The 12,084-nt window shown below is 42.2% G+C and overlaps 1 protein-coding gene across 7 annotated transcripts in view; it reads left to right on the top strand.

Annotated features, from left to right (window-relative positions):
- The window catches only part of LOC102937779 (integrator complex subunit 6-like), a 53,306-nt gene extending 44,346 nt beyond the window's left edge, over positions 1-8,960 (top strand). For 3 of the 7 annotated variants that reach the window (XR_005226860.2, XR_005226862.2, XR_005226863.2), the window contains 7 exons: positions 3-126; positions 747-889; positions 1,248-1,482; positions 4,876-5,265; positions 7,405-7,498; positions 7,942-8,319; positions 8,683-8,960. Coding sequence is in view for 1 of the 7 variants with exons in the window: in XM_037909369.2 (XP_037765297.1) it covers positions 3-126; positions 747-889; positions 1,248-1,482; positions 4,876-5,265; positions 7,405-7,498; positions 7,942-8,041 (1,086 nt within the window). In the remaining 6 variants the exon portion in view is untranslated. Of the gene's footprint in view, positions 1-2; positions 127-746; positions 890-1,247; positions 1,483-4,875; positions 5,266-5,896; positions 6,048-7,404; positions 7,503-7,941 lie in introns of those variants that run through there. The other 4 variants (XR_005226861.2, XR_006283535.1, XR_006283536.1 and 1 more) reach the window with 4 other exon arrangements.
- Positions 8,961-12,084: the final 3,124 nt, after the last annotated feature.

Genomic DNA, 12,084 nt, shown 5'->3' with positions numbered 1-12,084 from the left:
AGGATTTGAAGCCACAGGCATTCAGAAATGCTTATGATATTCCTCGTCGCAGTCTTTTAGATCAGCTAACTAGAATGAGAACCAACCTGCTGAAAACACACAAGCTTATCCTTGGACAGGATGAAGGTAAATAGTTACCTTTCTCTTGCTAACGGTGAACAACTACACTGGGGTTATGCTGAAGTGAGTTCTTGTGCTCCAGACGTGTCTGTCTGTGCATGGTGTGCTGGGTCACTCGGATGCTGTTCAGAACACCTGTCTTCTTGCTGGGGAGTGGATTCAAAAGGGATACTTCAGCTTTTACCCTGGAGGAGAATTCAATGCTTGCTTCAAATTTTAAACACAGGCTTCAGGGAGAGCTCTGTGGCAAAGAAGTTTGTTGTTTTTCTTTTTTTGTGTGTGTGTGTGTCAGTGCCTGAGGCTGGGATGGGCATGCTATTTCCAATTTGCCTACCACGGCCCTCCTTAAAGCTGGTGCTCAGGGGCACTTCACAGTGGGGGCTGGAAAGGATGAGGTTGGGATAAAAGTTATTTGAATTATTTCTCTTCATCCCTTCTGTCCAAATCAAGTAATAAATGTAGCTCTTTGACAGCCATATCATTCCTAGTGCTCCACATAAATCATCAGCCCCGTAGTGACCCATGAGAATACATAAGAGTTAACGCTAGCAATTTAAAATGTGTATGTTCTTTACATCATCTTGGTTTTAAAATAGACTAAGTAATGCTATGCTGTTCCACTGTAGACTGCCTTCACAGCGTTCCTGTTGCTCAAATGGGAAATTACCAGGAATACCTGAAGATGATGCCTTCTCCCCTTCGGGAGATTGATCCAGACCAACCGAAAAGGCTTCATACATTTGGCAATCCTTTCAAACAGGATAAGAAGGTAGGGAGGAGCAACATTCCTGCTTTATATGTAGCTATTTTTCACCAGTACATGATATGGCAGGCTCCATAACATTTTCAGACAGTTCAGTGGAGAGTGGAGTCATTCCTCCAACTTCAGAACCATTCTCATTCTCTAAGTATGTTGTCTGAGAGAATTAGATACAAAGGCTCATGTTGCATTTGTTGTAAGTGCTTTCCGTTCTAAGCTGGTGTGCATTTGAAACACTGCACCTCATATTAGACATGTCGTCATTGTGTTTTCAGACAGCTAAAAGCCAGCTGAGTTTAGGAGACTTACTCTAGTTATATCAGTGGAAAATCTCTGTTTCAAATAGAACTTTCTGGTCTCTTTTCAGGGTATGATGATTGATGAAGCAGATGAATTTGTCACTGGGCCTCAGAACAAAATTAAGCGTCCAGGAGACCCCAACACTCCAGCATCGCTAAAGAGAAGACGCAGTATGTCGCCACTGTTGAGAAGACCACAGTCACCGCCTGTTGTTATAACTAATCATGTTGGCGGGAAAGGATCACCCTCTCCTTCAGGATCACCGTCTTATCCTAATCTCAGAGCCATCCCAGGTCACAAAGGTATGCTGAACTGCAGTTCAGAACCCTGCCTGGGTTACAGATGAAAGTACCAGTGCAAGAAGCCATTGGCTACTAAATGAGTTTGTAAAAGGGGAAGAAGGGTTATGTCATCATTTTTACAAGTGTTTTAATTAATTTCAGTGAGAAGATTTTAGTTTCTCCTCTGTTGGTGTAAATAAGTGGGCTATCATTAGAGCTGGTCAAAATCTTTTTGTTAAAGCAGTTTTGATGAAAAGTAGTTTTTAATGAAACAAATTTTGGTGCAGAAAAATTTCTAATGGAAAATCAAACAGCCTTTTTTCAGTTAAATTTGTGGTTTAACTTTTTCATCTGGAAAAGAAACAAAACAAAATTCATAGGAAACTTGGATGAAAACTAAACCAGTGAAAATGAGCGTTAATTTCCTAATGAAAAATGATATTTTTCTTCCAGCTTTATCGTTTCTGCTGAGCATGCTGAGACAGAAGAAAACTGCTTGCTGTCTTTCTAAAAGACGTGCTCTAGTTTAGCCAGAAGTTATGAGCTTGATACAGGAATTACTGAGTGAAATTATACGGCATACATTGTATAGGAGGGCATACTAGTTTATAATAGTCCCTTCTGGCCTTAAAATGTATGAATGTTGGTGACATTCAAAGTATACTTAGATTGGGGAACCTCAGAATGGCCAGGTCTGTTCTTTTGACATCAGATGGCTACTAATTTGTTTATTCGGTGTTCCTTCTTTCCTGACATATAAGATCTGAAGATAGAAAGTACAATTTAAAGTTTTGATACCTTTGTAATGGTCCCAAGATGCTATTGTTATGTATTAGCTTGCAGATCATTACTCTGTAGAGAAGATTTATTCTGAGGAATTGATTTGAGGAAAGACTAAAATTATATGTGCATGCGTGGCTAAGTGACTCTTAAAGGGAAGGAGGAACAAATCACCAAGGAGAGTGTAAACAGCAAATAGGGGGAGGAATACCTTTATGGAGATAAAATTGGGAAATTTAGGGCGAAGTATGTATTTATTATTATGGCACCTAAGAGCCCCATGGTGCTAGATCAGGGGTGGGCAAACTTTTTGGCCTGAAGGCCACATCTGGGTATACCAATTGTATGGCAGGCCATGAATACTCACAGAATTGAGGATTGGAGTGTGGGCGGGATGGGGGCTCTGGCTGGGAGTGCAGGCCAGAAATGAGGAGTTCAAGGGGTGGGAGGGGGCTCCGGGCTGGGCTGCGGGGGGGGGGGCGGGTAAGGGGGAGGGCTCTGGCTCGCGGGATGGGCTCTGGGGTGAGGCTGGAGATATGAAGGGTTTGGGGTGTAGGAGGGTGCTCTGGGCTGGGACTGAGGGGTTCAGAGGGCGGGAGGGGGATCAGGGCTGGGGCAGGGGGTTGGGGACATGCAAGGGGCTCAGGCTCCTGGCGGCACTTACCTCAAGCAGCTCCCAGAAGCAGCAGCATATCCCCCCTCTGCCTCCTATGCTGAGGCATGGCTAGGTGGCTCTCTGTGCTGCCCCGTCTGCAGGCGCCACGCCCAAAGTTCCCAGAAGCAGTGGCATGCCCCCCTACGGCTCCTACGTGGAGGCACTGCGCGAGCCGTACGCTGCCCCGTATGCAGGTGCCACCCATATAGCTTCCATTGGCCACGGTTCCCAGCCAATGGCAACTGCGGGGGGCAGCGCTTGGGGCGGGGGCAATGTGCAGAGAACCCCAGGCTGCCCCTACCCGTAGGAGCTGAAAGGGGGACATGCCACTGCTTCCGGGAGCCACACGGCAAGCCCCCGACCCCGCTCCCTGGCTGGAGCACCGGAGCAGGACAAACCCCTGACTCCGCTCCCCAGCTGGAGCTCAAGGGCCGGATTAAACGGCCTGACAGGCCGGACACGGCCTGTGGGCCATAGTTTGCCCACCCTTGTGCTAGGTGCTGTACAAACACAAAACCAAAAATGGTCCCGGCCCCAAAGAGCTTACAGTCTTGAAGGAGTGGCAGAGGCACTTCTTGAGAGCAAGGAATAGAGATTATTTTCTCTATTTGGCACTGGTACAACCATTGCTGGAATATTGTGTCCAATTCTGGTACCCACAATTCAAGGAGGATGTTGATAAATTGGAGAGGGCTCAGAGAAGAGCCATGAGAGTGATTTAAAGGATGAGAAAACCTGCCTTTAGATTGACTCAAAGAGCTCAATCTATTTTGCTTAACCCAATTAAGGGGTGACTTGATTTCAGTCTGTATAGATTGGCACTTCAGTATTTAACAATGGGCACTTCAATCTAGCAGAGAAAGGTCTAACACAATCCAGTCGCTGGAAGTTGAAGCTAGACAAATTCAGACTGGAAATAAGATGTACGTTTTTAATGGTGAGAGTAATTAACCATTTATCAAAGGTCATAGAATCATAGAATATCAGGGTTGGAAGGGACCTCAGGAGGTCATCTAGTCCAGCCCCCTGCTCAAATCAGGACCAATCCCCAACTAAATCATCCCAGCCAGGGCTTTGTCAAGCCTGACCTTAAAAATATCTAAGGAGGGAGATTCCACCACCTCCCTAGGTAACGTATTCCAGTATTTCACCACCCTCCTAGTGAAAAAGTTTTTCCTAATATCCAACCTAACCCCCCCCCCCCCCCCCCCCCCCCGCAAGAGATGGTGCCACCTAGCAAGAGTTGGTGGCCACATTCTGAGGCCACCAAAAAATTTGTGGAGAACCCCTGGACTAGATGATCACATGGCCTTCTGGCCTTGGAATCTCTGAACCCATGAGATGAGTAAAATGGTAAAATAGTCTCCCAAGGGGAGTGCTGGAAATTCCATCACTTCAGAGCAGTGGTCCCCAAGCTTTTTACCTTACTCCCCCCACCCCTGTCCACGTGCTTCCACCCCCTCCTTGTGCCCCGAGCCGCAGCTGGGAGCGGAGCTGGGATCTGGGGCCACAGCAAAGCTGGTGGCAGAGTGGGGCTGTGTGGTGCTCCCTCCCCGCCCCTGTGGGGGCTGGCCCGGGCCGCACCATGCTCCCCCCCCGTCCCATATTCCTCTGCCCCCCCGCCCCCCCACCCGGTTCCACTTTCCACAGTTTGGGAACCACTGCTTTTGAGTTAGGGCTTGTCTACACAGCTACTTACGGGAGTACATCAAATTGCACTACAGAACTTTTATTGAATAAGTCACAGGGTCCACACAGCTGGCCAGTGTGCTGTACATTCACACCCTGTTTTCCTCACCCTAACATGTAGACAAACTCCTAGCCTTTTAAAGGACAATGTTGGGACAATGCTGCACTGTGAAGGAAATAAGACTAGATGACCAAAGAGATCCTTTCCATTTCTTGTTTTAAGTGCTATCTCCTGTAGGTGCTTTTAATGCTAATTATGAACTGATTATGATGCATAATTTAACTTACAGATGCCAACAGCAGTGTAGTTCAAGATGCTAATGGAGGGAAGAAGGCCGAAAATTGTCAGTCACTAGACAAACAGATTGACGGATTGTCTACACAAATGGTTCCATCAATCCCTGCTGCTATGGTAGATGATCTGCTACCGAATGACTTGGACTCTTTGCCTGATGAATTCAATTGCTTAAGTGAAGATGGACTGGATCATAAATCTGCCACCAATGCACTTGTTAGAGGACCTCTAAATTACAGCATGCCTGTTGATGACCAAAAAATGGTAGTGGAGTCCACTTCTGGGACTGTGCCAAACTCATTGCAAATAACACATACTATGTTGGAAGGAAACAATGCTGATGTCAAAATAAAAGTGATGAAGGAGGTTCGCAAGCCTGGAAGAAGTAAGTTTCAAATGTCTATCTTGGTATGGCCTACTTAAAAAATAGAATTCATTACTTTAGAGTACATACAGTTTTATACCCTTAGATTTGGAATTGCTGCATAAACGGTGATTTTTGGGGGGGCTTTCTTGGACTGTTGAATAAATGAATTGGGGCGTAAGGGTGGTAGTGGTGGAGAAAACACTTCCTAACATTGTTGGACGTTGAATGGAATTTAGTGGGAGCAGAACACTTAAGGTGCAGCACCTTTAAAGCACGCCATTTTATCTAGCACTAATTACGTTTTTGAAACTACGTAATTCCACATCTAAGACATACTTCCAGAAAAATGGACTGAGTTATTTGAACATATGAAGTCTGACATTTTGTTGTGCTGTGCTACATTTGTGTATGCACGATGCACTTTTGCTGCAATATGTCCCATATCCTTCAATCTTCTGTCCCGAAGGGGAAGGCATATGTAACTAGCACATGTTTTGGAATGTTCCATAATTGGAACCCTACAGTTGATGGTGAAGTGAAATGCTTATTTTTTTTTTTTTTTAATTAAACATGAAAAGACTTTAAGATCATTAATGGAGTACAAGGATAGACTTAAAAAGAAGTGATTTGAATCTTATAAATCTACTAGGAGCTGAGTTCATAGTTCTGCTTCCATGAAAAATTTAGTGATATCCCCAACACCAAAATCCTATGAGGAAAAGCAACTCTCTCCTCTTTTGATGATTGTGGTTATGCCGTCCTTGCAGGACAAAAACAGCTCCAGAGCTTACGTCTTGGAGGTAAAAACACTTGAATAGTATATTTGAAGTTAACAGTAGAACTTCACTGATCTGCATATCTTATGATTCTCACACACTTGTACTCTTTCCACTTTTCAAAGATTGAATAGCAGCATGCTGCTGTAGTTGACTAAGAATGAATTATGCGGCAGAACCTTTTACTAATATGTTGTGAATTATGATAAATACAGTAATTTAAAATAACAGAGGACTCTTTAATGCAGTATTCTTGGGTTCTGGTAACTGTTTGCTTACTAATTCCTCAAACTGAGGATTTTTCAATGGGTCTTTTTGTCACTTATGCAAATTGAGGTTTCTGCCACACAAAAAGTTACACACGTTTATTCTGTTAATGATGTAAGATCTTAAGCAACCTTTTGCTTTTAAAAGCATTTCAGTCCATCTTTAACATATAAAATAAATTGAACCTGAGTAGCTGAGTCAGGGTTTTCTTTGCTTCATGTTTGGTAGAGGATGCCAGTCTAATCATACTGTTACCAAAGCTACATACGGTAAATGGTGACTTAGATTAAAACCATATATTAATATATGATGAATCTTCTGCCAAAACTTCTTACTTTAGAGCTCATGAAGTACTCATGAAAGTGAAAAGACCAGTAGCAATGGCTTAAACCAATCATGGGTCAGGTTGGTGGGCTGTAGAAGTCTGTTTACTTGTGACTCTGCCAATGCACCCTGGTCCCAACTTGTAAATCCTCTGCTGTTCTAGTTCTGGATCTGTTAATCATGCCAAAATACGTAGCTTTGTAATATGGCTAAATAGTAGGGAAGATGTCTTTGGTTTCACTTCTGATCTAATCTAGCTGCTACACAGTTCTGCAATGTGATCTTCATGCAATGGCTAAAATAGCTTTCATAAATTTTGGTTACATGGCAAATGCTTCATAAATGGAGAACCTTCTGAAGGAAGAATCTTAACTCGCCTGCACAAGTCTAATCTTAAACGTGCTCCCAGAGATGGCCTTTCCAATTTAGCGTTGAAGCTCATTGGCAGTTGGGCATATGTGCACAGTTTGTGGTGTATAAAGTGAGAACAGGCCAGTTTACTGCAGGATCCTACTTTTCCCAGTGACAGCCAGTGGAAGTCAGCTTCTCAGGTGCAGCACTAGAAGTCAACCAGTACTTCAGTAGCTTTTAAATTTTTGGTATCAAACGCTTTCTGCACACAAAATACTGTTCTGTCTTTAGTCTTGCATATATTTTCAGACATAGCAGAAGTGCGAAATTATGAGTCTCATTTCTTCTCTTGGGTGATGATCTTTATTGAAGTCACATTTGAAAGATTAGTTTCTTAAATCTGCACTCTTGACTGACACAACTGTTTGGATTATTTTAGATTATGAAAAAATCTTCACTCTTCTTGAGGAAGTGCAAGGACCTATGGAAGTTCAGAAATATTTCATTGAATTTGCTATCAAGGAAGCAGCAAGGTTTGTATAGAATATAAAACCCAGATTAATTTTTTTTATTGAACATGGCAGTAAAATCAAAACTTTTCCGAGAATATTACCTTGTTTTTTTCTATTCCAAAATATTGGTCATTTAATGAACTTTGTTTTTAGAAAATAAATAACTCCATAAAAAATATCGATAGATTGTCTTGATTTTACCATAGCTCTGTAGTGTTGTAGATTTTTAAAATGTAGAAATGGGTCCTTGAAGAAACAGGGTTTGAGTTTGGGCCCATCTCTAATTTAAAGTACTATAATGAGGTCAGAAATATACAATAGATCTCTGACTGAAGATGCAGAGATGCTCTGGAAATGTGATTTGTATGTTGAATGAGTGACTAATGTGAAAGTCACTGTATTTTGGAAGGAAAAAATTAATATGAGCTGAACCAAAATTAAATTACTCCCCCTCTCTTTCTTAGGTTTAAAAAACGGGTCTTAATACAACACTTAGAGAGAATACTAGAGGAAATAGAGTTCAGCAGTCTACCCAACAGAGTTAATCATGTCAACAGTAGATAACAGTGTACCGGCAAAAGACACGCGGATCAGGGATGAGTTTGCTGTGCCACAGAAGAATGAAGGAAGACGTGGCGGCTGCCCTCGCCATCTTGGCAGTCAAGTGATTTTACTGTCAGAGTCTGAGAGGAAGCAGTGGAGCTTTAACTTTAAGAACCTCTGTCGGCAGAAGCTGGGCTATAACCTTAAGGATTTGCTATGAAAGGTGTGGCTTTTTTCCTGTGGAGGGTGCTATTCGCTCAACAGGCTGAAGAAAATAACCATTGCTGCCCCTCCTGCAGGTGATGAGAATTTACTCATTTGAACATTATTATAGACATTTTACGTGCTGTAGGCAGCAGGTTGCATTAAAAATGGGGCCTGTCAAACACGCACACTGTCTGCACTCTTTGGAAAGATCCTGTGTGTTCAAAAACCTCCCAAAAACACCCACGTGGTAATATTGCATGTTGCCACCACAGAGACAAGGGTCGTGTTCCCAGGAACTGATAGCCATGCCTATAAACTTGAGTTTCAGTGTAGATTGAATCAGAGTAAAGAAACTGCTATTCTGTGTTAATGAAAGCTAAAGACAGCCCTGTGACTGTTACCACCTGATGGTCACTAAACAATCTACCTCAGACTCTCTTCTGTTTTGTCTACAGACATTATGAAAGTGCACCTGAGGCTTCCCAGGTCCCCGACTTCAGTTCTCTTTCATCCTGTGAGGAGGACGGAGATTCTTCAGGTGGCCTTGGCACACGCTGTGCTTTGGAAGCACTAAAAGGAAACGCTTTTAAAACGTGTATTTTAATGTTCATACAAAAGAGATTATTTTGAACAGTATTGTTACCAGATCACTAATTTGATATTTTAATTGTACAAAAAGAATTTTTGGAACACATGTGTATATATATAAAATAAACCATTTATTAATTTTTAATAAGTGCATAATCTGACTGAGGAGTCTTTAGCAAGAAGCGTTGGTTCCTCTGATTGACTGGTACAAACAGAAAAATACTAATGTTTCAGTAGATCATTGTGATTGAGCCGGTAAGAACTGAGTGCAAATAGCACAGCAACATTAACCATAAATTCTTTTCCCCTTCAGTCACAGATCGTGGAAATAGCTGCTGAATTTGTGTACTTCCCAACATTTCCAATGTAAGGTCGTGTCTTTGGACGTGTATTAAATGCATTAGGAAGTCCCCTGCTTATCCAAAACCTCACTTATCAAAATTAATATCTTCCCCCATTTCATTCATAAATGGCTGTGCTGTAAAAAGTTGACTATCAAGCTTTAAAAAACAATTTTGGACAAAGCACATCATTTTTTTCATGAACACAAAGCAGATGGATCAAGATGACTGCAACACCTACAGTCAAGTAGGCTTAAAAAAATGGAGATAAAGTACCAATTATATGCCAATAGTAGGTGGCTTGTATGACAAAGGACCTGGTAAATATTTGGTTAATATTATAAACTAGGAACCAAACCAACTTCAAGCAATTGCATCTACAATGGTTGTGTTTTGAAGAAGGGACTGAAGAAGAGATCATCTTAAGTATCCACAAGCTTCTATCTCGCAATAGAAGTATACTTTGGAATCTAGCCATCCAGGCAGAATGTGAAGGAAAATGGATTTCGGCTGGCAAGGCTATACTTGGCTACAAGCAAAGAATTCCCTTCCTCCCGCCCTTCACAGAAATCGTTGTCCCTCATCTGCCTCCCCACTCTGAAAGATACAAGTTTGCTGTCAGACCCTGCCAGAAAAATATCAACAAGACAAATCCACCAGCAGCAAACCTTCACTATGGTATAAGATAATAAAGGGCTTATCTTTACATACACCTTGTGATAACAGTAACTGGGTGTGCACTTAAATGCTGCCTCATGTCTCTCAAAATCATGCAGTGCATCTCTTGAGGATCTTTAAGGAAGGTTGTCTGTTTTCATTATAAGACTTTTGTTCCTAGTATCTTACCATGGTCAGAAATACAGTCAAGATCCTGAATTTAAAATATCTGAGTCAAGCAAAATACCCATAGGGCTAGTCATTAAGAGCTGTGATCCTTCCTCTATGGCCCTTTAATTGTTCTCCCCATTTCAAAAGACCGCAACCCATATTTTTAACAAGACAAAGGGAAAGGAATCCAGAATATTGATTCATATTGCATAGTTTGTATTCAGAATATGGTGTTTACCATGACAAGAGATAGCCACATTAAGCTGATCTCTTTGCCTTTTAACTTGTTCAGACTGATTTGGAATCTCCTGCCTGACTAAGTGAACAATATCTTTTGTTATTTCCGACTAGCTTAGTAAGTTGTAAATGGCAGGGGGAGGGGAATTTAAAAAAAATAAATAAATAAAAAAGTACGAGTTGATATGGATGGAAAGGTTAAAGGAGAAGAATTCTTGTTGTTAAAATCAGGTTTGAACTTATCCAAGAAAGAAATGACATACCTTCAAAAATAAACCCTGCTAATGAGTCTTGTAGACTCATTGGTAAAGTAGGAGAAATCCAGTTCAACCAGGCATCCAAAATACACATGGCCTCAGCTATGTCATGGACTGAGTGTAACTCTAGGACAACAAGCTAGATGAATGCCGGAGTGTTTAGAGAAATAAAAGGCAGCGCTTACCTAAAAGCCCAGTCTGCTTGATGTCAGCCATGAAAATCCCACAGCATGTGTGGAAAATATTAGTGGAACAACTTAAGACTCCGTAAGAAGAATAAATAATGTTGCAGAGCACAGAAAGTAGATCCACAAGACAAATATACCCCCAAGCTTCACACTGTATTTGACTGCTGAATGCAATTGGGACCGCTAGAAAGGTCATTCTAGGTTCTGCCATTCATTACAAGCAGAGTACGTGACTCCAAAAGCAGCAGCTGCATCCTAGAGAAACCAGTAATTTTTCTGCCTATGTAGACAATGTGTCTGTGCAACATTATGATAGTCCCCGAAGAAGGGATCACATCGTTGCCCGGGACTGCTAACCTATGTGTAGTGAGGAAATGGGCTTCTGAAATCCACAAGTGCTTCCTTGTTGGCAGTTTGTTTTTTTGTTTGAGGCCTTTGCTAGGTTGATGAATACTAAGGTTGCACTGTTAAAAGTGAAATGTGAAAGGTCTGCTAACTTCCCCACATTGTTAAATACACACACCTTGAAACATGATACAATTTGGCCAGATTGTGTAAGTGTCTAGCTTACTGTTGCTAAGTGTGTATACTAATGGACTGTTCAGTGTTTTGGAGCCTACTTTCTTCATGTATCTTTTTACATTCCCTGACTTTTTGCTTTAACATGCACTCTCAGTGGGACACTAACTTTTTTCATCCTTTAGCTCATACCATCTTTTTTCCCCTCCCGAGGAAACAAGCAAAAATGTCTTCAGATCTGCTCACGGGGACCAGGCACCTGCTGACACTCCCCTGTCACTGTTGGTTGTCATCTGAGCACTTACAGACAAACCTAACAAGCACATTATGCATTTGTACAATTAGAGGTTGCTCTTGCCTGGGCCCAAATGGCATTTTCAAATGCCCATAACTGTCGGCATTAAACCGAGCAAAGGTCTTGCTCCTCACCTGAGGGACCCACCTACATGTTAAGCTTGAACTATCAAAAGTCCAGCATCGGTGAGCTATCTGCATCTTGAAGCAGTTGGGTGGGAACAGTGCATCCATCCTCTCTTCTGCCCACCCTCCTCAAGTCTTGATTCAAAAATGGCTGATGGGGACTGCCTCCATACTTAATAAATAATTCCCTGGAAAGCTTCAGTTCAGAAGAGGACTCTTTTCAAAGTTAGGAACAAGTGAAAATGCATGGAAACCAATTGGTAAATTTAACTGTAGCGTTTTCTACCAGCCAACACAGTGGCAGCACCTTAGGAAAATGTATCTTGCAAGTAGAAAGCCCTTGTCGTGAAGAGCCTGCCAGCCAACTTGACTGAAGATGACATAGCAGAGACCATGCCAAGGGAAGGCCTGCAGATGGAGACAGGAAAGAGCAGTGTAGGCGGGCTTTGTAAAAAGAGATGGAAATGTTCAGCACACTC

This window comes from Chelonia mydas, chromosome 9 (assembly GCF_015237465.2).
Source record: "Chelonia mydas isolate rCheMyd1 chromosome 9, rCheMyd1.pri.v2, whole genome shotgun sequence".
NCBI classification, from domain to species: domain Eukaryota; kingdom Metazoa; phylum Chordata; order Testudines; family Cheloniidae; genus Chelonia; species Chelonia mydas.
This window is presented reverse-complemented; position numbering and strand designations above follow the sequence as displayed.